The sequence below is a fragment of the Motacilla alba genome, chromosome 1 (genome assembly GCF_015832195.1).
Source record: "Motacilla alba alba isolate MOTALB_02 chromosome 1, Motacilla_alba_V1.0_pri, whole genome shotgun sequence".
In the NCBI taxonomy this organism is placed as follows: Eukaryota; Metazoa; Chordata; class Aves; order Passeriformes; family Motacillidae; genus Motacilla; species Motacilla alba.
In genome coordinates, this window is record NC_052016.1 from 54,488,173 (window position 1) to 54,515,711 (window position 27,539).

General features: G+C 38.9%; 1 protein-coding gene across 2 annotated transcripts in view; it reads right to left on the reverse strand.

Moving 5' to 3' along the window:
* SPATA13 (spermatogenesis associated 13) overlaps positions 1-5,160 on the reverse strand; it is a 147,468-nt gene extending 142,308 nt beyond the window's left edge. The window contains exon 1 of one of the 2 annotated variants that reach the window (XM_038127720.1): positions 4,901-5,160. In XM_038127720.1, the coding sequence (XP_037983648.1) occupies positions 4,901-4,978 (78 nt within the window). In that variant the 5' untranslated portion in view covers positions 4,979-5,160. The remainder of the gene's footprint in view (positions 1-4,900) is intronic. The other variant, XM_038127683.1, reaches the window with a different exon arrangement.
* Positions 5,161-27,539: the final 22,379 nt, after the last annotated feature.

A 27,539-nucleotide genomic window follows, 5' to 3' on the forward strand; every position in this document is an offset into this window, starting at 1 on the left:
AAATGAAAAATAGAGAGAGGGAGAAAGGGATTTAAGCTCTCTTAAGATGTGCAAATCTATGCTAGCAAGAACTTTGAGGAGATAGAATTCTCAGAAATATAATGACAGGAAGAAAATCTTGATCTATCATCAGGGCTCAAGGAAAAAAAAAAGCTCTGAGACTGTCCCTGGAAATAATAGTAAGTCATCACTTCAAAAAGAACTTGCTTCTATGGCAGTAGCTCTCAAATTAGGCATCATAATCCCAGAGGTGGCTGTGTTACTGTGTTCAGCATTACTGAGACAAGTATTTAGGGCCATAGATTGTTACAGGACTCTGAACATTGTATAGTGGGAAGGGACTTCATTAAACTCCTTTGAGGTGCATCCAGAAGTAACAAATATACAAAATAGGGAAATTACAATCAGGGAAAACAAAGACACATGTCACACATGCTTGTGAACCTTGAACAAAGTTCATAGAAGCTGATATGCAGGTATCTGGTGTAGATATTAGAATACTCTTTAAAATCAAACTAAAAAAAATAATTAAAATTAAAACTGAGAGCAATAGAAGTTTCTGAATGTTTTTTTGTTTTTTTTTTCAAGGAAGTTAGATCTGGAAGCATTTAGCAGCTCTATATTTAACAGTTAGAAACAGTGGTTATTGTTTAAGGAGAAATGTACTGTTCTACAAGCTGAAAACAAGACCCAAGTAAAGAACAAGTTGAAATTTTTCTCCAAAAGTTCTGAGCCTCCTCATCTCCACTGCGTCCAAAGATTTAATAGGATCTGGGAAGCAAACTAGCTCCTTGGACCAATGCAAGACCTTACAGTGAATTCAACCCCAAATAATCCATTACAGTATGTGCCACATTTATGCTGTCCTCCTGTTGCACTGCTCTTTCAGGTGCCATCACATGAGGATGATATTTGACACCACTTTACTGTCCTTTCTGCTCATGGTCTGGTCCCTTGTTTTCATGCACTAAATCCACAGATCAGCCTGTTTCTGCTTGTACTGTATTTACTGTGGTGGTTTTTGGTGCTGGGGGTGTATTTAGGAACTATGACAACAAAATAGTAACAGACAGTTCAGTAATGTGCACTTACTCTTGCTGAAGAGAGCAGACAACTGTAGCTCTGTGCAAGTCTAACTGAGGTTTCCAAAGCAGCAACAGGGAAGGTTAATATGAGCCAGAAAAGCTGTGTGCTGCTGCCCACTTCCCACGCCTCCCACCCCACCTCCCCACCAGTCCTTTTCTTGCTGACGCACTGTGTTCAACTTGCTGCAGAGAGAAAATGAGCACTAAGCCCCCGATTTTTCTGCTTTCCTTATCACAGATATTGCCCACTTCATATGATTTGAACACTGTTCCCACATCCTTAGGGAGGGGTTTACATCATTATTTCTTAACAGCCTTCCAGGCGACAGGTCCCTGCCCCAACGGCTGTAACTGCCAGGGAGACAGGGCCATTGTGCAGCTTTCCAAAGTTGGCAACAATGCGCGTTTGGGTCGGGCTCCAACTGACTGCAAAGCCACCCCCAGCTCATTTATCTGTCCGTGTCAGGGAGATAAAGTGCAGCATCATTTGGCATGAAAGCCCCTGGTAAGGTTGATCCCCATCAAGTGAACTTCCTGGCCTTGAATAGAAAGCCACAAACCAGCAGTTTTTGCTGCTTTCTCCCATACAGTTCAGACAGGATTCAACAAAGCCGAACCACCAACAGTAAGAGAAAATCAATAGGATTCAAGCATAGCTAAGCCTCCATGAGCAAATACATTCTGTAACTAAATCTGCTGGTACCCACTGAATTGCATTTATCTAAGCAGCATGTTGTCTGTTCACGGGTTAGGAAATGAGAGGTAGGAGTTGGTAGGTATATCAATAGCTGCATGATCTTGTTATCTGCTCTTAAAACCAGATATAGGACACAAAAAGACACCATACAAGACTCCCCAAACCTTAGCAGCAACTGATTGAAAATGCAACAGTAATTCAAGTGAGCAAAACCTGAAAAGCCCTTTGAAGAGGGATTCTGGCCAAGCTGATAGCGGCTGCAGCCTGATTTTTGTAGCCCACGCACATCTCAGATTACTCAGCCCTTTGCTCTGCTGGCCAGCTGCACACCTGTCAACAGATCGAGAAGTACCAGTAGCCTGTTCTCTGAGGAGCAGGGAAATGAGTGGAGGCAGAGTGACACAGAGAGGTGAGAAAGAACAGCCCAGTCCCCTCCTTCAGGCTTTATAATAAAGATGCTCCCAGTTTATAGTAGTGATTCTTCTTGCTTTGGCCTTCAGGCATTGGTGCCTGTGTGAACAGCCACATTCAACTCTGAGCCTTTTTTGCTTGTCAACTTGAGCCCTTTTCAGCTGTCACTTCCCTATAGTTGTCCCATGTCCATACCCTTCCCCACTTTTAATTAAACTAGTTTTTCAAAACAATGTATTGCAAAAGCAGTGGTGTTTATGCCCCACAGATTGAAACATCTGGAGCAGGAATACTGTGGCTTTTTTCATTAAAATATCATAGAAATTAATATTTTCCAGATAATTTAAATAGGGTGAAATATTTTTCACTAATACTTCTAATCAGAAATTAATTTCTAAGGGAAACGAACACTGCCACTGCATAGCATAGGGTAGAAAGGTAACAATTTGGGACAGAACCTGCTCTGTTCCTCCCAGCCCCAAGACACCTGCTACAGACACCCAGCATCCTCTTCCCAGCACACCATGCCAGACTCATCTGCTGGTCATGCTGTGCTATATGGAACAGCAGAACATGTCAGCATTATCTGCGGACTGGGTCACTTACTCTAGAAGAAAAAGACTTCGCAATCTGAAAAGAGACAACTCCATCCTCCCTCCTCCAGTAGTGATGTGACCTCTTTCAGTTTTAAAAGATTCAAATTAACTTGCAATACCAGTGCTCTTCTGGCTGACACAAGGACATAAGCAAAGTGAGGTTGTGGGGAAACAGTCTTTCATTAGCCTCCAACTATCAAAATAGAAGCCTTGTGCACCCGAAACCATGTCAGATTTTTTACAGCTGTAATAGCTGGCCAATAAAACACACTTACTCCTTCCACAAAGCTTTCCCTAAATTAACTTTGCATTATGTAAGCTCTACTGCAAAGCCATCTCTTCTGCTGGCCTGGCATCCCATCTTGTCTTGTTCATATAATTGTGCCTACTTTCTTACCTATTTTTTATTTAGTTCATCAATAAATGTACTACATTTTACAAAGTTATACTGCACTACAGGGGTTTTTAGCTTTTATTTTTAAGCATTTACTTATGTTTGCATATTGCACATATCAAATAATTCAATATATTCAAATAAGAGAAGAGCTGGAGAAAAGAAAAGGTGTGCTAGGGTGCACTTTTCAGCACTTGCCAGTTTCTTCCAGAGACATTTACTACAATGTACTCATGTCTAACATAAATGATCACTGAAATGCAACATGCAGCTGGGTTGTATCTGCATCCCTATTTGCTGCTCCAAGATCCAGGTAAGATCCAGGATCCTTTTCCATTTTAATTCTCTCTTTTAAGTGCCCTGCAATCTAAAGGCAGAGAGTTCTAAGTCCTGATATAAAGGAAGAAAAATCTTTAACACACAATTAGCAAGCATAAGTAAAGCCATATTACATTGTGTTGAAATGATCTTTTCATTGCTAGCTAATAAATACACATTTGGGAAACTAAGTTTTCCTAATAAACAGAGAAACTGAAGCACTATTTACCATAAACCTTTCCCCAGAGAGAAAGCACCTGGTTAAATTCATTTCACATGAATTTTACTCCAAGCACACTTTGCACTGCTTGACAGGTTTTTATTTAGTGCATGGTGCTACATATAGCACAGGTCTGGCTGGGGCCACACTGTACCAGCCCCTTTAAAGACCTTCTAATAACAGCTTCTGGGCAGTGTCTACCTCACAAGTCAAGAGAAAAGACAGGGCCAAGACTGAGAAAATTATACAGCAAAGATATATGACAACTACTTACACCACGTAATGAATCATGGACAGCTAAAGCAAGAGGAATTACTCTGGCACTGTATCTAGATATTCATAATTGTCTCACATCTGAAAGGCTTAATCACAGACAGAGATGAGGTTCTTACAGTAACTGCTCTGTAAGTAACAAATTATAGAAGGAAGCTTTTAAAGCAACCCTTCAGAAGATAGTATCTGTCTTAGCTGCATTACAGTGAAAGCACACACTCCCAGAAGAGAAAGGAAAGGCAACGAACCTGTTCCCATCTCATCCCAACCATGCCACTCTCTTCAAGACAAGGTGGGAATCTGTGTCTCAAGGTGAAGATGTGAACTGAATTGATGGATGGGAGAAGGAGCTGATGTGCAAAGTATTTCTGACTTCTGCCAAATTCTATCACAACCACAACCCAAGTATTATCATGCATCTAAGGGTTTTTTTTCTTTTAGTCCCTTATTATAGAGGTGCATTGTGCTCTAATTGATCATATCATGGTACACATTTCACAAATGCTTAGAACCCCTAAATTATCCAGGAAGCTTGAAAGCTCTCCTAAAACAGTGTTCCTTCCTTACAGAAATGAGTAGCTTATGTCTATATATCTCTCTAGATTTGCTGTTAATATAAATATGTGGCATTTCCAGACCAAAATAAGGAGAATGACTAGGAATATGGCTATTGTAAAAATCAAATGAGAGCAACTTTAAAATGCAACAAGTAGGCTTTTCTCTAGAACCAGATCCACTTAGTCTAATTCCAACCAGTTGTGCATATGCTGCATTGCAGTGCAATTCCCTTAAAACATTATTGCTCCCCTTAAAACATCTCAAACATGGCCTAAGGTTGGGAAAAATGATTAGAAGCACATTTTATGCTGCCATCAACCCTTTTACTTTATGCATATCTGAGCTTACCTTCCATGTGGCGGAGGGGCAGGCTGCCAAGGTGAAGGTTACTTTCTCTGTCACTACATTGAAGGTGACACGAAACATGGTTTATATTCCAGTGGCCTCAGACCCAGGGCAGAAATCTTCAGTGACGGTCACACTGCTCACTTGTGTGCATGCTGCAGGCTTCTGTCACACTGCACTATACATTCAGCTACCCCATAACGCTATGATCGAAGCTGAAGCCTGAAACAGCTGTAAGGGTCCAGCTTTTCCCAGCAGCCCTGCTTCTGTGTGTCAGGACTAATCAGATTAGCAGGTCTTACTTGTCTGAGTTGGGACTAACAGGTTAGCAGAACAGTTTGAGTGGGGGAAGGGAGCAAAAAATAAATCAAATTAGGGCATTTAAGCAGCTGAGATTTCCTTCCTGCTTGCCTTTGTCTCTTTACAGGACTCACACAGAGCCAGGACAATGCACCACAAAAATGCAGCTTTGTTTTAGAGTAGCTCTTTGTATAGGAGAATTTCTCTAACTTTGCCTTGATTTGATTCGTTTTTGATTGCAAGCAATCACGAAGAGGAGAGCTCTCCCAGAGTGGCCTGGATGTCATGCAGATAAACAAGTCTCGGACAGAAAAGGCATGTATTGTGCTTTTTTCATCCCACACAACCCACCAAGGCAACACACTGGCTGTGCCAGGAGATCAGTCACACACACTGTTCTGCACAGTGCTAGATAACAGGATTCACAGATGGTCTAATCTGAAGACTAGGGCAAAAGGGTGAAAGGGATGGGACAGGACAGGACAGGACAGAAAAGGTATGACCTTAGGATCCTCAGCCTGCTTCAGAGTACTTTTTCTATGTCTTTTACTGAGACAGATTTACCCTCATGGAAAGGAAAATTCAAAAGAAGAAAGGAAAAAGAGAAACTATGCATGATATCCACAATTAATAGTGTTTGACTGCATGGATAGACTGTGCTACAGGATGTGGGAGATGATACACAAGGGAGACACTTCCCCCATGGGCACAGCAGATGCAGTCATCTCTCACTGACACCATCACATCATAGTGCCAACATGTAAAGAGACTTAGTTTGGTAACTTGTCTCTTACCTACATTCATCTTTTCAAAAATAAGTCTCTTGTTCATTAGTCACCTAATTTTCTCCCCTGCCAATAGAGAAACATAGCTGTGATCAACTGTCTGAAACTACCTCTTTCTCAGCATTACTGGAAGGAGGGAGTGGATGTACTGACATTTCAGAATGCTGATGTAACCTGAGATTAATATTGAAAACTTTTAGTGAGTGTTGAGACCAAGTTCAAAGACACATTGACTTTCTCCTACTTGCTCTGTGAATCTGGTCTGTGACTCCAGACAGATGTTCGCTCCTGAATGAGGAGGCCATCAAAATGTCCTGAATATGTTCCTTCTACTAGTCAGTAACTGTACCATGAGTAACCATTTTGCAATATTAGAAAGAGGCCAGACTTTAAATCCTTTACTCTTGCCAACAAATACCTACTCATACAAAAAGTTGCACTGGCACTGGACAGATCAGACTCACCAAGGGGAGTCATAAGTCCTGTGGCCAGAAAAAGCCAAGCACCATGCAAGAGGCAAGGAATGCTCCAAACCTGTAGATGACAGCATATGGCTGGATTCCTGTACATTAGTGCCTGCACTGGCAAAAATTAAGCCCACAGAGTTTATAGGGTACAAAAGCCACACCACAAAACCATTATTAGAATTCCTAACAAAGGAACCCCATAGCTCAACTCCCAGTACCAGGATCTTTTCCAAGAAGTTCAACAAACCAAACAGCCAGTGTCCAATTATCCTCAACCTGAATATGATAGAAAAGTAGTATTTCATAGGGGCATGCATAGGCATACACATCTGATGCACATTTTTAAAGGACAGAACAATATATGCTGTCACTTCAGCCAGGTTTAACTGGACAGAGAGAAGTCATCTGTTTCCTGTGATTAAGCCATAAGGGAGCTTTGTTATTTTCATTTAGATAAAATAAGATTAATCTCCCTGTAAATAATATACTGATAGTAACATATTTGTGTGTTTCTAAAGAGACTCACACACAGTGAAAGGTCTTTCTTTCAGTCAGTTTACAACTGACTTCTTACTGTCTGCTTTTATTTACTTGTCTATTTAGGTTCTTTTAGGACTATTAAAACACCAGTAGAAGAGAGGCAAAATAACATGAAGTATCTTCTTTCTATCTTTCTAATTTAGTAAAAGCTATTTTTCTTTTCTTTAAGGTGTATGTTTATGGAGAATCTAATCAAGAAAGTTTCCTTTGTGAGAAAAGATAGAGTTTCCAAGACTGGAAACTGTTTTCTGTGTGCTAATGATGCTGTTGTTCCTATGCGATATAGTTGTTGCAGTAAGTCAGGCTCAGGTTCAGACAGGTCCTCTGGTAGTTTGTGCCATAATGACAGAGCTCTGGGGATGAAAATCCATAGCATAATGACATGCGGTTTTTTTGGCTGATATGGTCTTAGTGCCCTCTGTGCTGCTGAACACAGATTGGTGGTCGTTTCTGATTTTAATCAAAGCAACAGCCCCATAACTCCAGAAAATTGTCAATAGTCAGGGTATAAGGTTGTTACAGATGCATAGCCACATCTAACTAGTTCCCACTTCCCAAGAAAAAGAACACAAGGCATGTTGAACTGGTTTTTGGAAGAAAAAATCTTTGTGATATACTGTTTCAAAGAAAAAGCAAAAGTATTTATAAATTTATAAAGAGTTTTTGACATGTAACTCATTGCCTATAATACCTATTTTTGTAAGCATTTTCCAACCATGTTTTCCTATATCTCAATCACACAGATAAATCTCAGACAGGAACCACCTTCAATTTCCACCTTAGCACAGCAAAATATCTAGCCCAAGATCATCACTCCAGATAAGGGCCACTGAACATTATCATGGTACAAAAAACAAAGAGCAAGCCCAAAATATGAGACCTGCAAAATATATATGTCCAGTCAATAGACCTTTTCTTCCTTTCCACACCACTATCCTTCAGTTCCTCCCTGCTCCTTGCCCTCCTGTTACTTTATTATATATATTTTTCAGGTCTAGTTACTATTTGCCCTATAAGCTTCCCAGAGCAATGATTTATTATACACACACCCCCCAAACTAATGCCTGAGTCCTTACCAGAGTGTCATGAGAACAAGTACATTATAAAGTAAGAAAGTCAACATAAAGACAAACCAATGCTGAGATCAACTGCCTGAAGGTATTTAGAAAAAGTTATTCTTCAGACACATGTTCACCGAGTGTCAATCCAAAGACATGCATAATACATGTGTTTAAAACAAGTATTCTTTTGATATGCTGGAAACACTGACTTAGCAAATTGTATAGTACATTCCAATTTGAAACTTCATGACAAATACTATTTTATTAATTAAGAATTAGTTAAACATTAATTTAAACACTCATTCAAAGCTACTCACACGCTCACACAGAATGCAGCACCTTCAAACAATCATCACAGATTTTCAGGCTGCTGTCAGACAAAAAAAGGTGTAAATGGAAGATCGGCCAAAGCAAAATCATAAAATCATACTTTTTCTGTTAGTGTATGGGGTTTTGGTCAAATATGAACAGCAAACTCATACAAGGTAGGCTATAAATGTCATGCCTCATTTTATGAATCTGATCATGACACAGTAAATAATTGCACATCTTCATATCACCTCGGAAAACACTCAACACATGGTCAATGCATTTTGATTGCCAGTCAGTATGGGTAAGATAAACTTCAGCTTTCATTTATCCTTATGGACATTACCATTAGCTCTCAAGTATTTCACAGGTCTGTTAGCCTAATGTTTCGGAGCTGTGACCTAATGGAAAACGACAGATTCTACACTCTCTGCGGAAAAATGTATGGGTAAACCTGCCTCAATAGATTTTCCATCTCTTTGGATCTTAAACCCTGTAAAATCAGTTTTGAGTCTACAACACAGTGAATCAGAAAAAGACAAAGATGTTAAATGAGAATCTGCTTCTTAGCTTGTCTTCCAGGGAAAACTGTGTGTTTGCTCTATTATTCTACTTATTGCACTGCTGTACTAGGAGTTCCTGCTTTGAAGGAAAGGTTTTTTGAATTCAATAGCTCCTTCTGGTGGTCTGAATGAAAATGCTTTGTTACAGTCAGCTCACAGTAATGCAGGATCAATGCACCATTCATTGAGTAAATCACATGTACCAGCAACAGCTAGAAGTTATGCCATGAGTAAAACAAATACTGAATTTATGATTCAAGAAATATGTCATGCCAAGTATATTCTTCACAACTGTTGTAAAGGAGACAAGGTTTCTAGGAAATCCTCCTTCCCTCCCATTCCACCACAATATTGCTGCAAATTTTCTTCCCTATGGTAACTAAGGAAACATGAAGAAAGATGATTGAATGCAAAGTGGCAGAAGTCACAATTCTGGGCTACTGGCTCAGCAAGTTTAAGAGAAGTCCCTAATGAAACATTTGGCAAGGCACATCTCAGAGCCAGTCGTTCTGATTTTGAATCAATAATCAACTTTAAAGAGAGGTATTTGATCCAAACCTTGCTTGAGCAATAGGAATGTGCATGGGCTCAGGCTCAAGGACACCACCTTCAAGAGGGAAAAATGCATTGAAAAGTCTCTGATCAACAGACTTTGAGATGCTCAAGAGCTTTTCATTGTTTTCTTTTCCCCTTCAGAATGTCCAGTGTTAAGATAGGTACTATCTTCTTCTAGGCTCACCTCTTAAAGAGTAACAGCCAGAGAGCATTTGCAAGGAATGCTTTCTGTCCTAGGCAGTCTCAGTAACATTGCATCATTCCCCAGCTGTACAAACAAAACATTGTCTTGGGCGTTAAAAGCAGCACTCCCAGCCTTGGGTCTAAACGATGCATTGTTCTTAATTAACAAAATTCACTGGCAGGGTGCTACAATGTATTTCTTATCTGATGCTCCTTTTAAGACTTATCTGGGGAGACATTCATGGTTGCTGTCAGAGAAGATCTTTCACATCCTACATCCAGCAGGGTACTCTGGATAACTCCACTCAGGTAGACCCCTGTTTCCTTTGAGTCTGTTTAAGTGAAGCACCAAGCAGAGCTTCAAGTTAAACCAACGTTATTCAGAAATATAACTGAGTTACCATCTGCCCACTCTTTCACCAAATTGGACACTTGGCAAAATCCAAGATTTTACAAAAATAATAAGACAGGTGTTTAAATGAGCTTTAAAACCACAACACATATCTTTCTAATACAATTTCATGTGAAATATTTATAATCCAGATTTTATTCAAAGCCAACACAGTAGAAACTAAAGTGAAACCAACCTATTTTTGCCCAAATATATGTATACGTAGTAAAAATGGTACTAATGGCAAAAAGAAAATCCAAAAATCAGAATCTAAACAATAAAATCAATATTTCTAATCTATATATCTTTCTAGTCAACCACCCTTATTGATGTCAGGGTGAATTTTAGAAAATGGCCTAATTGGTACCATCACTGAGTTACCAGAGGAAACCTAACCTCACACATTAAAAAGGGGATTATTTTTTAGCTTCATATTTGGTCTAGAGCCTACTCAGAATGCTGGGGGGAAATTGGTTTGGAGTTGGCTGCTGATGCTCTACTACCAAGTGATTCAAACTCTCCTGAATGTTTCAGCATTAACTGGTATTCAGTACAAAGGGCGCTTCACACTATACCATCAGCAGGGATGCTCCTGAACTGGGGCACTAGAAAGAAAAAGACAGAGAAGCCATCTCTGGGAGAGCCAGGGAATGGTTCTGTGCCAGGACGTATCTTCTCCCTTCTTCAATGGACCTTGTGAGGTTTGTATCTCTGGGACACTGGAAGACACGTGAGGGAGGTTTTGAACAAAAAATCTTGCAGGCAGAGTGCCTTGTGCTAGTTAGGACTTACTTTGTGGACACTGAAGAACTGTGCAGCTCTAAGTGAGAGCTTTGTGAAAGTGGAAGAGTTAGAGGAAGGAAAAAGTGTGTCAGCATTCCATGTAAATAACTGCAGAGCTTTAGCTGAGGGATGAGCATGTCAAACTAGATTCTCTGTTTACTGTGCACATTTTCAATTGACTCTTACCTAACTTTTAATTACAATGTGTATGAAAGTAGCACATGATGCACTGGGGAACAATTAGGGACCCATCCCTCTCCATTAGAGACTGTACATCCACAGAGTAAGAGAAATCTCTGTCTCCAGCAGCTTTCAGTGAATAAACACATAAAACCAAAACCAATCAGAATACCAAAGGCCTGAGTCAGCAGTAACTGTAAGAACACAGAGACGCTGGAGGTCAAACCAAAGATCTGTCTTTTAGCCTTTAGATTTTTAGGACAGCTTTTGCTGGGCACTTTGGAAAAAGTAAAGATGTGGGCATGTTTACCATAATTTTTTCACACATTCCAAAGCCAAAGCGTCTTTGTATCTGGCAATATTGGATGGACCTTCTGACTTTGTCTATTTCGTAAAGCCATTGACATTTGTAGGTGCTACAGTGGCTGTGTAGTAACAAGTTCTGTAACTGAATTATGGGTCTGTATAATAAAGTACTCAGCCTTGATTATTTTCTTGTCTGCATACCTGATAATTTCATTGGACACTAAACCACATTTGTCTATTTCACCTCCACATGACATTCGTAACTCCATACATTACTGTCACTCCCTCACTCTGTTTATTCATTTCCAGCCTAAAGAGAAAAAGGGGTTGAGCTCTTTTTTCTCATAGAGACACTTCTCCATCCTAAAGCACATCTAATGACCCAGAGGTCTGGAGCTAAAGGGCCATTCAGTAGGCCATTTCTTCAGTAAGGTGAGAGGTTATTTGTTCTCTTCTGATTATCCCAAGCTGTTCCAAGAACCGTGACCTAGCCTGAGACCACTGGGTTTTGTTACCCCCACTGGGACACCCTACTCCTTTTAATTTGTCATTGAAAGATGTTTAATTTGTGTCACTGACATAATTGCTGTCTGATCCATCAGGTAATAAATCTAGATTATAATTACCTCTTTATCATGAAAATTGACCATTTGCTCATAACTCTTTGATTCCTTAATCAGTTATTTAACCACTTCGGTCCTTAAAGAGCTTCTGGTAAGACAAGAAAATATCAAGTGACTTTTGGAAAAGTGTGTTTAACTAATCAAATAATTCTTTTTCATGCAGTCATTGACTCCAGTACCATGCTATATTTATGAAGTCTGATTTCCCACTATAAATCCACCACAGCACTTTTCTCCTATACTGAATTTACTTGTCTGTCCACCAAAGGCACACTAGAGTACAGGGGCAAAAAGTAAAATTCTATTTAAGAAGATCATACAAAACCAGTCATCTAGATAAAAAACAAACATGTATGACAATTCAAATGAGAGGGAGCAAGCCATACATTAACTGGGAAGCTGTTAGAGTGAGCTCAGTAACAACACGCATCACAGACTAGGGTTTTGTTCCTTTCCCTACTGCTGACCTGGTAGAGGAGCTAAAATAAGCCACTTTGTAACTTTGTGTTTCCCCCCCATTTCTTTCTGAATCCTTTTTAGAGGTCAGGATTCTTTCTTGTACACTGCCTTTCTGCTGTCATGCTATGATGTTTAACTCAAAGCCATGAGCTTCAACAGACTGAGCAGAAAGTCTCCTGTTCATGTATATCCAAAATTCAACCCATGAGCTATGCTGTCATGTTGCTGAATGGAGAGAGACCCAGTGGGAAAAAAGGATTTGGTGAGGTGTAGACTTGTGCTTTTTGACAGAATGACTTGCCTGTGGGCATAGAGGAAGTTTGTAGCAGCTATAGAGGGGAACCCAGACACCTTCCACTGCTGAATTCCTTGCCTGCAAGGCGTTATTCCTTCCCTCACAGCATGTGCAAGAGGGAACCTGTGTGTCAAAACAGCTCTATTCTGAAACCAGACATCTGGTGTAATGTTCTTAGAAGGTTAATAATGCCACTAGCAGCTGAATTAAGTAAATGACAGTATATATGTTAGAAAGATGACTGTGATCCTATGGAGAATTAATATGTCAAAGCACAATTATTTCGTATCACATGAACTATAATCAACAGAACTGTTAACTCTTATTTGAACAAGTTATTTCTATAACTTTGGAAAAGGTTTTTATCCTGTTTGTTTTATCACTTTTTCCACTGTCAGTGGTAGAAAAGGGTCTCGAAAAATTTTTCAGTCAAAAAACCATTAAGAATTCTAAACCCTTTCAAAAAGAAATAACAAAAAAAAATTATGTCATTTCCTAAAACCTGATAACATTTTAAATGTATTAAGTATTCTCAGGCACTGGCCCCTGGAATATGACTATGGTTTGTTCCAGCTCAAGGACTAAGTCTGGGATATACAATTGTTTATTACAAGAGCATTAAAGAAGTCACTAGGCACAAGAAGCTTGTATATAGAATTGCCAAAACTGTTCAACTGAATGGCTTGGGACTGTCAACTGATAAGCAGATAGGCAATGGACTAATGATCAAGATGTCTGCAGGCCATCAAAGAACTACCAGAAGTTTACACAAGATACCTTTAGTGTGGCTTATCTCATCCATTAAAGTGTAAGTATGATAAGGGCAACAGACTAGAAAACATATTAGAGTTCGGGTGCATAGTCAGTACATGGATAAAAATGTACCACTAAAAATGTACAACAAACATATGTGATCAGGTAAATGATGATCTGCCTAAATATTTACAGAGAAGAAATCTGTCTCATGGTTTTCCAGATGTCCCTGGGAACAATTTGCTCAGCAAAAGAAAGTTGTCCTTGCTACTTACAGGCTGAATAAAAGAACTTGTGGTTGCATCAGTCCCCAGACTACTACAAATTTTGAGATAGGGATGCAAGTACAAAATATTCTGGTAGCAAGTTATTGCCCATCCCTAGTGTAGAACCCCTTTGCTGGAAATGCTGAAGTGCCTGGAGTAGCTTGAACTACCCCCAAAACTACAAAGACTGGGAATAAAAATGCAGTCATTATAGTTTCAACTTTACTGTCCTTACCAGATAATTGATATGAGGAAATGGAGAATTGAGGTGCAAGAGCTGCTGTGGCTTTTGGTCAAAGGTGTGCACAGTATCCTCCGTGTTACCTACAGGAAACATGTAGGTGGGATAGCATTTATTGCTGTGTAATAAGGGAGTGACTGCTGTGGAAGAGTTCAGTGCTCAGATATTCACATAAACAGAGCAACACGCAAACCATGTTAAATCTTATTTCTAATTTCCTACTCATTTCTCAGCCCAGTCAACCCCAAATTTCTTCTATCCTGCTTCACCTTTCCCATGCCGTTCTTTGCTAATGTACACTGGGCCATCTCTCCAGGCCTCATTTATACCCCCAGCTAATTTGCCTTGTGTCTCATCCTTCTCCCTGTTTTTCTGTCTGTTTCTTCCAACTTCTCATTTTTCTTTCCTGCGCACATTTTTCAGCATCAGCGTGATGCTGGAAGGATCTCATCTTCACTTTTCTTATAAGCCAGAAAAAACTCCTCTCTGCCCGCTCAACTCACTTTTTATTCTCATCAGAAACATTTCCTGTCTTGTGCCTCTTGCCATTCTTGCAGTGGTTGCATAACTACTCTTAATAGATACAAGACAGGTTTTGACTTAAAGATGATGTCCTAAATACAGCTGCACCAAACGTGGATACATGTGCTATTTTCATCCCCGCTGTGCAGCTCAGCTGGCAGTGACAGTCTCACAAGGCAAAAACATAAATACACTCTCAGCATTAAAGATCCTCTGATACTCTCTGCTGCTGTTATATTTGCTCTCACCAACTGTGCATAGCAGTCATCTCTAGATCTCTCTCCTGTACTGTGTAATTCCACATACATCAGTACCTTTCCTAGCAACACTCCAGGGCACAAAATCTCACATGTACCACTGCTGTGATGAAGTAAAATCACATGCTGGTACTTTAGAAGTTTCAGGCAGGGCAAGACACAATAAAGACAAAACTCATGTGGCTTACAGTTTGGCCAAATTAGTTTTGGAAGACCTTACTCTGCAGTCTTACACAAAGAAAGTCACTGAGCTGGTGAAAGAATTCCTGTCACAGAACCTAACTCTGTGAAGACATTCCTGGTACAAGACAGTGAAACTATTTAGTACATCTGCTGGATGTGAGACATCCCCTTCTTCCCTCCACCAGTTGATGTTTTGTACTGTTGTTTCCCAGAGCTTGTTTAAGTCATCATTACAGACATATGTCTGTTGTTCTACCAACCACTGTGTTCTTTGTCTTCATTACAAGAGGCAGGCTTAAGAAAGAAATGTGGCAGAAAGGTTTATTATAATCCTACAGAATTCCCAAACCTGCTTGAGCCATTCCCTGTATGATTTAAATCGGACTGTTTTATTTTGTTCTTGGTTTTGTAATTCTTCAAAGACCATGGCAAGAATGCTGAGAGCATTTTGGCAGTCTGTAGCCTGCTCTGAATCAGGCCTGGAATTTTTTCTGCTGTTGCCCACTATTGTAACTTTCCCAGAAATTTTCTCACCTCTATTTCTTTGCAAAGGCAAACCAGCTGCACTACAACTCTCAACTCTGCCATCAGCTGGTAAGAATAACCTGTTTGTCTTTATGTCACTATACAGTTCTTGAAACCTCCTTGTCATGATAATAAAGCAATATATTCAAGACCAACAAGTCAGCCTTGAAAACTTGCAAGCAAGGCTGTGAGTTTGGCGTGTGAACTGGTCTGGGAGAATGCTGAACTGCCTCAGCAAGAGCCAGCCCTGCAGCATCATGGCTCCTGCTGCTTCCACCTGCAGGACAGACAAAGAATCCTTCAGACACTCCTATTGCTGTAAAGACACGACATCCTCAGTTTCTTGAACCCCACTGTAGGACAGAAATACAAAGACCTCTGCTGAGTGATTTTTGTGCTTTTTGGAGGAATGGAACACAGCACCACATCTCTCAACTCATTTACTCTTCTATCAGACCATATTTTCCCTTCAAGTGAACTCCAAAAAATTACTCTTTCAAATTAAATGATCTGAACATATTTAATCTAACTAAAAAATGAAGTTTCTTTAACTGAAGAGTTATTACTTGCTCAGGAAATATCCCTTGCACTTACATAGAAATATATTTACTTATAACCCTACAGCTTAAAAAGCAAACACTAGCTGCAGGATTTTGAGGTATTGGTTAGGTTGTCAATTTGTTTATATGAGAATGTATTGATTCAAAAATCCTGTAATCTGAAAAAGCCTAAAAACACTTGGATTACCCCGTAGCTTCCCAGTAATTTAGATCGCTGTGTAATGCTGTAAATTTGCAGTGTGAGGAACACTGTTTCAGTTTCTAACTGATCTGCATTGAATTAATTTTTAAAGTTGTTGAATTATGCTAACAAGATCACAATAATTAAAAGAGCTTCAGGGGGAAGTGGATAGAGTTGGGAGTTAGTTCTGCCATTCCTGTGAGAGAAAAAATTTGTGCTTCCTCTTGAATTACTCTAAGCTAGCAATACAAATCCTCAGAGCTCACATTAATGCAAGCCTGACTGACAACCTACCATTCAAAGCAACCATCTCAGATTTCTGCAATTAGCATGTGCTCTAAAATTTCTGATTCTTTAGGCTTGGTCTCTAATTTACATTTTGAAAAGGCTCTTAAGAATGAAGATGCCAAGACTGAACAAATTCACTGCTCTTGAGACACATTCTGCATATCTGCAAGCTCAGTAAAAGTGTGTTTCTGTTAAAATCAATAGGATAAGTATCACATGGGAAAAAAATTATTCTTCTTACCAAGCTGGGAGTACTGAAGGCTTTCATGGAGAAACTCTGGAAAGAGACAAAAGAAACTAGTCAATGTACTGCAATAGGGACAGTGTATTAAATAATGCAGAAAGTTGCAAGCAGCACTTGCTAATCCCTGAAAATCTCTTCATGGCCTTAATAGCAGCTTTTTATATGGAAAACTGTATATTCAAGAGGTCTACATACAACTTAATCGCAGAAAAAAAGAGAAAGCAGGGATATATTAGACATATCATTCTATCTGCTGCTAGCGACTGATTTTTCTCTTTGTCAAGGATTGCTTTAGAAGACCCAAAAAATCAGATTATTTATTACTTATCCAGAGAGATTATTTCACATTTTAAGAACGTTTTCCTGAAGGATATGAGGCTTGAAAATCAATGAGATACAATCCATAAGCATCAGTGCCTGAACAGGTCCCATATTGGAATGCTGAAGTCAGCACACAATGGGTAAAACAATATTGCTGAGATCAGTTACTGCCATTTTCATCATGGATTAGACAAATGTCACACACTTGAAGTTTCAGCAATTGTGCTCTAGTTTGCCTAGATCTAAGATAAAATTTGTGTTAGGTCAGGTTCTCAACAAATAAAGACATATTTTCTAGGCCATTTATAATAATATCTTAATTGTGTGAGTTTAGGTCATTAATTCAACTGTATTAAACTGTCCATTTATGCTGAATGACTTGGGGTTTTGGGTGTTTTTTGGAAAATGAATGAAAAATGAAAAAAGGCCCATTTAAGTGGATTTTTGCAAAACAATGACATCACCTATTCTCTTACTTCCAACTCAAAAAGCCGTCAAGAATTTAACTATGTATGAGTGAAAAACATTTGATAGTGTGTAGCTGTTCACTACACCAACATTTGTTTCACTGTATCTGATAATAAATTAAAATGCTGGCATTTATTATTAGACTAGATGAATGTATCAACAGAATAGCATTTTCCTCATTCTGAAAATAATCTAAAATATTTACTTTTATTGCTTTCTTCTTCCTACTCTTCTCTGCAAGAAGCTCATATTTTAACTCTCTGATTAAAACACCTTCCAAACTACACTGGCATGCACAGCACCAGCAAGTTAAGGGGCCCGATTTTGGTCTAGGCCAGCTCCCACTTTCAGCACACCAAGTGGAGACAGCCAGAGGAATAATGCCTGATAAGCACTGTGGGTGAAGATGTCCAGGCTTGGGAGGGGGGCTGGAGAGCTTAGTTGCAGGAATGCAAGCTGAGTCTCACTAGCGGCCCTGCAGACAGAGCCTTATCCCATTCCATTCACGGGCATAGATGTTGCCATCAGACCAATAAACCCTGAGTTATGAACCACACCTCTCAGCTTTACACTTCTGCTAACTGAAGAACCACAGCAGGATTTTTATCTCCAGGCTTTAACTCAGCGCTATGCAAATTAACGTTGACTTTTATCCCACATGCTGAAAATTAAGAAAATAACCTAGGAATACTGAATGTACCTTGGAGCTCTAATGAAGAAGGCATGAAAATCATCTGATACATCTAAATACAGCTTCTGCAGTTCAGGAAAAGTCTCGCTGAGTACAGTACAGGATCTTAGTAGTCTGACACTTTATTTTTGCAGTTTTAATAATTTTGACATTAACACCAATTACTTTACCATTAAGGACTAGACAAACCTTACATAAAGTTTAGAATTATAGATACAGAAGATCTCAATCTCAAATTATAGTTTCACTGTAATAGCTGAATCTTCTTTAAATTATAGCTATCACATAGATCACTGAACGTTAGAACTGATGAATAGTTTTTATTCTTTTGTATCACTATAGTTAATTTCTAGTAAAGGGACAATAGCAGAGCTGTTCCTCACTCCCTATCTATGGCTCCCTGCCTGTGATCCAGCAGCCCAGTTTATCTGTACCAGTCACAGACAGACTGGACTGAAACAGACACCAATAAACAATGGAACCAGCAAGCCAGGGGAGAGCAGAAGGAGGAAGAGAGAAGGCAATGATTAGTTTTTGTTAAGCCACTCATGAGTTTGAATAATTAAGGCTAATTCACCACAAGCCAGACTTGATGCTCTCTGTACAGCAACCTCCCAGCTGCCATATCAGGTCTACATACAAGCTACTTTCTGGTGTTTAAGAAAAAATAAAGCTACTGAAACAAGACTCAGAGAGCAAAAGTGTGATCTCAGTAATTTCAGTTGGCATGCACTATTTTTTTGAACCAATGATGCTTTGTATTTGTAATGCAATCTTCTTGTAGTTTGCAATGGTCCAAGGATATAAACAAGACTGTGTATAAATGCAACTAATTGCCAGAGCTGAAAAAACTTAGAGAACTCTCAAGCACATAAGCCTTTTGTCAGTTCGAAATCTCCAAGCAAAACCAAGACCATGAATCATTGCACTGACTTTAGTGTAATTGAATTAGTACTTTTCAAGGAAAAGGACAGTTGGTAGCAAGGGAACTGAAGAGAACTTTAGCAGAAACATAGTGATAATATTTTATGCTCTGTGGGAACATAAATCAGTAATTACTGCTTACAGAACAGCAAGCTCTCAGAGGAGGATATTGAATGGAGGAAACAAAACCTATTAGTTTTTCTACTGGCTCCATGAGTTTTGCTATACACTAAGGTTGTGAATTTTAGTTCCCCTGCTAATTTCTCAAGGCACTTTTCATACCTCACTTGAGAGATCAAACTGTCTTTTCTTATATATATTTCCATACATTTCACTGAAGATTTCTGGGGCTTTTTTATCACTAAGCTATGTGAATTAATTCTGCTGCTTATTTCTTGTTTCATTTAATTTCTACAATCTTAATTTGTAACTTTGGATAAGGTATATCATCATGTGCTGGGACAGAAGATCCATACATCCAGGGATGGAAAGAGAGCTGATGGGAAGCTCTGTTGCAAGGTGCAGTCTTGTTCCAAGGGAGTGTTGGCTTACAGTAAGATGGGATGTCAGCCTGTACATAATATTATCTAATGATGCTGGGTTCAGACCTCTTATAGCAGTGAGGAGGTAATTTTTTTTTATACACACCATACCTAACAACCTACGAATGAGCTGAAAGAATTCGAGTTACTGTAGCAGTGCTAATCTATTTCCACAGCAATGCTGAAGCTGATCTGACAGGCACTAGAACCAAGCAAGCATGCACTTACTTTATTAGCCTTTAAAGAAGTTGAATTTAACGCTCTTGTAAGCTTTTCTGATATGAAAAGTATGAAAAGTCACAAGAAGTGAGATTGAAAAGTGCCAACAAGTTTAAAGGATGTAATTTAAAATTTACCAACTTGTATTTGTCTGTGGTGTACAAGGTGCATGGGCTGTGGAAAGAGCACCACCACCCTTCTTAGCACATTCTTTTTTATAAAATCAAAATTTCTAGAGGCAAGTGAGTGTGACGCTCCACATTATGTCCTATGGGCTTCTTCACTGACAACAGGTGTGGTGCAAGGTCTAGGTAATGCTGCATGCTCCCATTCCTGCAATGGATTTTTCTTTTGCAAGCATGATCTGTTTTGCCATGTTCCAGAGTGGGCAGAGAGGGGGCAGCAACAAATGAACTCCAGTCACATCCACTCACATCAAACTGCTCGCATGACCTTGATTGACCCTGATGGGCTCTGCATGCAAGAGAACACTTATGTAACCAGCTGAGCAGGCAGTCCACCACCAATAATGTGTTAAATAAATCACCAAGTGCTTTGCAGCACTAGGCATATTTTCCAAGCTAACATATAGCTAGATCCAGCTTTTAAAAGACAGGCAGTTTTCCTGAATGTCCTATGACATGGCATGCCCAGCTCCTCTCTGGAGAAGGATGAGGAATGTGCTGCCTTTTCCCCAAGCCTCCCAGCCTGGATATCTGTCAGGTCCCTTCCTGAGGTCAGGGTTAAGAAAGATGCAGCTCCCAGCTTTGAAGGAGTGGGGTCAGCAGGCAGTTGGGCCTCTGCTCCCACCCCTATCACCCTGACCCTGTGTGCCAGTGGTGTGCTAGCTCTGGAGATGAGCTCAACACCCCTGTGCCTGTGAGAAGCGTGAAATTGAGCAGAAAGTGTGCCAAAATAGTTTGTATAAAGTTTTTAGAAACCAAAAGCTTTGAATAAGGTATGTCTTAATCTAAACTGATTTTGTTCAGCCAATTGTAAATTGGCGTATCTGAAGCCCGTTATTGCATGCCAATTTTGTATTTCAAATTAGCCAGGATGCTAGAGACTGGAAGAGAAACTTCTAGTGCTGGAGCTCACCTCTGTGGTATGCAAGATAGCAGCTGTAGGTGATGCAAAACCTCCATTCAGGGCAACACCCGTGGATTATACAAAAACTAAGTGCATTAATGCAATCCAGAAGTGTGTGCAGGAATTAGCACCACTCAGTGGGGCTCATGACACTGAAAATTCTTCTGGGGCAGCATGGGGGCAAAATGTGTTTAACTGCTCAGATATAAATGTGATGGTTTGGAGATGATTAGTGCATGTGTCTTTGTTTTCTTTCACAAGAGAGTAATAGGTTCTATCAGCACACATTACTCTGTGTTAGGTGTTTAAAACCCTTGAGGAAAGGACAATCAGATTTTAGTCAGGTAAGAATGAACATTATTTCTCTGAATTTCCCTACTTTTTGCCCCTTTAAAAGGTACTTTTAATTAAGATTACTTATAAATCTGCTTCTATACTTGTAAATCTGCTTCTATCTCTGTAATAAACTGATAAAATATCTTTCAGTTACTTGTTATTGAAACTTCAGCACTAAAACAGTACAACTTTTCTCCCTGACTTTTCAATACAGATTCAAATGGTAAAAACTACAGCTGAACACACAATCTGAAAATTGTTTATGATCTGCCCCAAAGGTTTAAATCTTCCTATCTATATAAACAGTTGAGAGCAAAGGAGTTGTCTCGAGGCAAATTAAAATAATAATTTGTTTTTCAAGTGTATTTATGGGGGAAAAAATCTTCCATTTGTCTCTAGTTAGTGTGCTGTGTAGTCACAACCCATGATAAACCAGGAGAATTCAAAGAAAATTATCCCAATTTTATTTGCAAGAAAAATCTCCAGTGCAGTTGTTTTTGTCCACTTGGCAATTTCTAAATTACTTTTATATCATGCATAAAAATGGAAGAAAAAAAACCATCTTAGACTCTAAGACAATGAGTAAAAATATCACCTGACTTTCACCCTCTCTGCAATCAAAAGAAAAAAGCCACCCTTAAGTTTCTCCTCCTGCTTTGAAATTCAGGAAAGACAGCAACATCAACCTCACAAATGCCAAGATATGTAATAGTTACACAGAAGAACTTGTCATGGCACCTGAAGGGAAATTGAAAGTGAAGTTTTCATTGCCTTATCAAATAATTACTGCAAAATATAATTTTCAAGCCAGACTAAAAGAGGTAGAAGGCAGTAAATACTCATGATTATTCTCTGGATTTTCAGAAATCAGTAGCAAAACTTCCATTGATTCAAGCACTCATGATTTCACTAGAAAAGAAAGGAATGTAGAGTTGGAGGAGGAGCTTTTGCCTTTTGAATTTTTGCTAGATAATTAGTTATGCTTCAACAATTTTCAATACAGGTCATAATTGCTTCAAAGTGCTACACTCACATGATCAGTGTCTTTTGTAGATAGTGTAGCACCACAGGGAATAGCCAACATAATTATGTGGCACAGTTTGGATCGAATTAATAGTTCTGAGAGTTCAGGTTAAGAGAGATTAGATTTCCAAATTGTCTAGATCAGGTGCCTAGAAATGCCTCTTTTTGTCTTGGCCTTTTGTAAAACAAAATAATGACCCATAAAATTATTTTTGCTCATAGAGGGCTGCACACTTCCCAGCACTGCTCAGAGTCAAGTGTTCTCTGACTAACACTGCTCTGAGACATTTCAATTTGAGTAGCAAAGGCCAGAGGAGCTCTCACATGAACATCTCTTACCCTACAGAAGTTTCCTCCACTTGGCTGCACCCGCTGGAGTGGCACAAACAACACTTTTACCACAGGCAAGAGCAACGAAGCTGGCAGCTAGAACTGATGTCTGTGATACTGCCTATCCTGGGAGGCTGTTTCCAGGGCTTCAGTGTTTGCCAGCTGGTCAGCTGCTGAGGCAGAGAGCTCCCACACAAGAGGCCTGTCTTCAGCTGAAATTTTTGGGGAGAGGTTTTAATCAAAACAGTCCTTTTTTTTTTTTTTTTTTTCTTTTTTTTTCTTTTTTTTTTTTTTTTTTTTTTCCAAACTGAGACCTTGGAAAATGTTACAGTCTTCCCAAGAGCTCTCATTAAGAATCTCTAGCCGCTCCTTTTTTGGGACATAGATTTGAATTTTAGTGTTAGAGTATTGTCTGGGCCTAGGCGTAGGATTTTGTCATTGTACAGAAGTGAGGACACCCTCTCCTGTATTCTTACAACTCATTTTTATTGATCAACTGGGAAAAGCTGGATTTGAGCACAGAGTGATGAGAAAAGCAAGGAGTTACAGGAACAGGATAAAATAACTAGGTGAAGGTGGCAGAGGGAGTCAAACACCCAGAGAATAAAAGGACCTATTTGCCCAAAAGAAGGGCAGGGGAGGGGGGGGGGAAGGGGGGGAAGGAGAAAAGACCAAGATGAAAGATGAAAACATCTGTAACAACCAGAAAGCTCCAAATTATAGAACTTGGAGCTGATACTAGATTTGCCTCCCAGTAGTACAACAGTTTGAGACATTAATAACCATCCCATGTTTTAAAAGCTGTTCAACAAAAGGTAGCAACCTACTACCAGTATCGTTTACTCCATAAACTCTGCATATGGAGGTCTGTGCACATGTTATCAGAGTCAAAGTTTAAACCACAAAGAAAACTCAATAGAATTTCAATACACCTCTGAAGGATAAACTAACAAAAAAAAAAAAAAAAGAAAGAAAAGGAAAAAATATATCAATGCACCCCCTCTAGATGTGTGAGTTCCTGTTTTAAAGAGCAGGAATATAGCAAAGAGGTAATTTTTTAAAGTTGAGAAATGAGGAATCAAATAGTAACCATGCAACCTTGTTATGGCACAGTAGACTCCTGAATTGTATTGCTGACACAGAGGAAGGGAAGCTTAAGCACAACCTCTGGACTGATTCCTTTCTACCACACTAACATCACTGACACAACCCCTCAGTCTTCTTTCCCTGAATTGAAGACTTTTACCTGTGAATTTTACCACAGAAACTAGGGAACTTTCTCTAAGGCTTTCTTTTCTTTCTTTTCTTCCTATTATGTATTTAAGGCTATTAGTTTAAATTTTAAATATCACTTAAATTCTCAAAGCCATTTCCTCTCAGATATTACCCATTCCCATCTGCCCTTTGAATTACCTTGTTTTCCCAGCAGCCTACATTTTTATTGATAAAATCACCATGTCACTGGCACATCTGCTGACAAATATATACCATATGCTTCTCTTTCTCTCCAAGCAAAACAGTTACCTGAGTTTAAGCTGTGAAGTTACATAGTGCAGTATAATTTCATGAGTCTTTTGCATCAGGAAAATGTTGTTTATAACTGCTTTCCTTACAGAATCTAGTAATTATCCTAATAGGCCTTTTTCTATCAGCAAATTTAGTCCATCAAAAACATACAGTACATGCATGACTAGAGAGCTCTTAATTAATTTTCAGATCATTAAACCCCTTTCAGCTGACGATTAACCCAATTTTGGGATTCATATGGACAGTGTAACAAAATATGCCAGAAGGTACCAAAAACATTATGAATATTCATTCTTAAATTGTTCACCACAGATCACTACAGAGGCCAGCAGACATCCCACACTGTCAGTCTTCCATGGGGACTTGTATTATCAAGCTTGATGAAAAGATACCTTTTAGACAATACTAAAAAAATAGCCTTTTATAGGGGAAAAACAATTTTGGTACTATTCATACCAGTTTCTAGTTTCTTATACTGAAGCTTTTCTTATTTTAAATGTGTACTTTTTTCCCTAAGTTTATTAAATCTAATTTGGTTCTGATGCCATCCCCCACCCAACCAGCACAGTGTAATTAGTGAGTATAATTTTTATATACAGACATTGTAACAGATGGTACACTCAGGATCTCTACTTTGAACTAGCAGAAACTATTTAATTAAAGTGTGATTTCATTCAAAACAACCCAGCCCTGGCATAATAAATCTTATTCTTGAATGGGAAGCTGATGAATGGGACACATTTACATCACCAATAGTATTTCAATATCTTTACAGCAATTTGTCTTAAAATCTTATATCTGAAGTAAACTGAAACTGAGTATTTCACCAAGATACACATCTTCTCCATAAGATAAGAAAAACATGAAAATATATTCAGTTCTATTCAGGATCCACAATACAGGCTAATGAAATTCAGTGCTATAATAGGGTTACTAATGCAAGCAACCTCCTCTCCTGCAGCCTCTGTGTCTACTCAATGCACAGTTCTGTCATCCCTGAATAAGGCACATAAGTAGAATAGAGAAAATATGAGAATAAGACTGATAAAGTCAGGTTTCAGTTGCCTCTGAAACAATTTTTACAATTCACACTGTGCCTTTTAATTTATTTTTTTAATTAACAGCACTGAAACAAAGAAGCACTAAAATCATTGAAGTTCTCATGGAGTTCTCCACCTAAGGAGGGATACATTTGATACAATCTGATAGACTGAAAGCATCACCCCACACCTAAACTAATTTCATATTAGTGAGCAAGTTACTACTGTTACCAGGGAAAAACAACCAGGCACAAGCTCTCTACAGCACAACAAAGTTACTGTAAGAGGCAGCAAAAGCAGAACTCAAGTGCAGATCTTGCAGTTCTATTGAAACAAGGTATACCAACATTATCCCCCCAAAAATAGAGCAGTTTGGTTAATTAGTAATAGGAAAACTCTGCTAATGTATAAAGGGTATTGCTTTTCACAAGAAGCCTTGTCTAAGTACCAGGTAGCTAAGAAGCTGGATGTACAAGATTTTCCTTTTCCCTTTCCTTTCCATTGTTTCCAGAAACAATGTATTTGACATATGAGATCTTCCTAGGGGATGTCCATGTGATTTTAACTTCCCTACCTTCTCTAAATGAAAGGAAAAAACCACCAAAAAACCCCATCAAAAACACTCTCAAAAGGAACTCCAGGCTATTATTAGTGCCATGTTTAATTGCTGTCTTAGCAATATTTCAGCAACTGTTGAGTAGCAGCATACAACCAACTGTAATTTGGCAATTACAGAGACACGGTTATCCAAGAGTTAATCAGCTATCCTTATGTGGCTATGCTGTTCTTTTCCACAGAGTGCTCCTTCCCAGCACATTGCCAGGTAGTGTGGGAAACCTCCCTCTTTGTTTCCATCAAACTCTCTTCTTCTGACGAGTGGAGGACAGTTCCAGAATTTCTAATTTGAGCACAGAATTGTCTTCACCTTATTTGAACCTGATTTTGTTTTTGTTTCGATATTATTTTCACTGCTCACTTCATCTGAGGATCAGTTTGACTAGAAAGATTCATTTGTCCATATGCCAGGGTTTAACAGCTAAATGGAGTGAGAAAATCTTCAATTAGCTGAAAGTGATTTCAGCTGGGCAGGCTGAGAAATGTCTACTGACCAAAAAGATGCACAAGCTAATGTATCAGTCATTATATTTTGTAATTATTAAATTTGAGCTGAACATCAAATACTTGTACCATTACTTGAAAAAGAAAACCAAACCAAAAAACCAAAACAACCGACCAAAAAAACAAACCCCAGCAAAACCAAGAGTAATAAAGCCAATTATTCAAATATTGAAATTGTTCTGGATAAGAGATACCCCAGTCTTGTAAAGACAGTGTTAATGAATCACTGCACTAAATCATACAAACTGTCTAGCTTCCAGCATCAAATAACTGCTTGCATTTTGGTTGTATTTAAATAAATACTCTTATTCTCAGTGATCACTTACAAGCAGTTTCACAAGCAGCCTTTGCAAACTTACCTTGGCACTATTAGAAGAATGACAAAGAACAGAGAAGGGAATTTTAAATACATTTAGATGAACAATTAACTGATAGCCTTTTCCAAAACACAAATAATCCTCCTCAGTATGGTTTATCATTATTTCTACTGCAGTAGTGTTTAGAGATTTAGTCATGGCACAGATTCCCTTTGTGCTAGATGCTGTACAGGAACAAAAAGAGAATGCTTGTCTTGAAGAACTTACATGCAAGCATGTGACTATTTGCTAGACAATGCATTTTAGACCATAATTGCCTCATTTGTTTCAACCCTGATCATCTCTCATCTTTCTTAATGGAATCAAGGTATTGACATCACAGTTGCTGGGTAGAGCATGGATTTATATGTGACCATATGCACAGTTATAATGAGAGGGCTGCAGTTATTGTTGAATTCCTTATTGAGAAAGCATATTATTTCTTTGTCTTTGATATACTAAGCAGTAGCTGCTTTTCTCTGAAAATATTTAATAGACAAAGCTAATTCAGCTTTGCTGGCCATGAGCTTCTGTGCATTAAGGCATCTGTTTTTAAATGGGAATGGGAGAGAAAAGAAAGCAGGTCAGTTGTTAGAAGATAGAATTTAAATAAAACTCAGTTTGATTAAGTAGAATGTCAAAATATAAGTTAATTGAGACAAAAGTAAATTAAAATCATTACCTACTGTCACTTCTGAAACATTATGGCTTATCATTTATGCACACCATATCTGTGCAAGAGCACCCTCAATCCCTGCCTGCAATAGCTGCACATTGTAATTTTTATTATTGCCTCAGGGGTTTGCTAAAACTCGTCCTTGGCAAAGCAGCAGAATT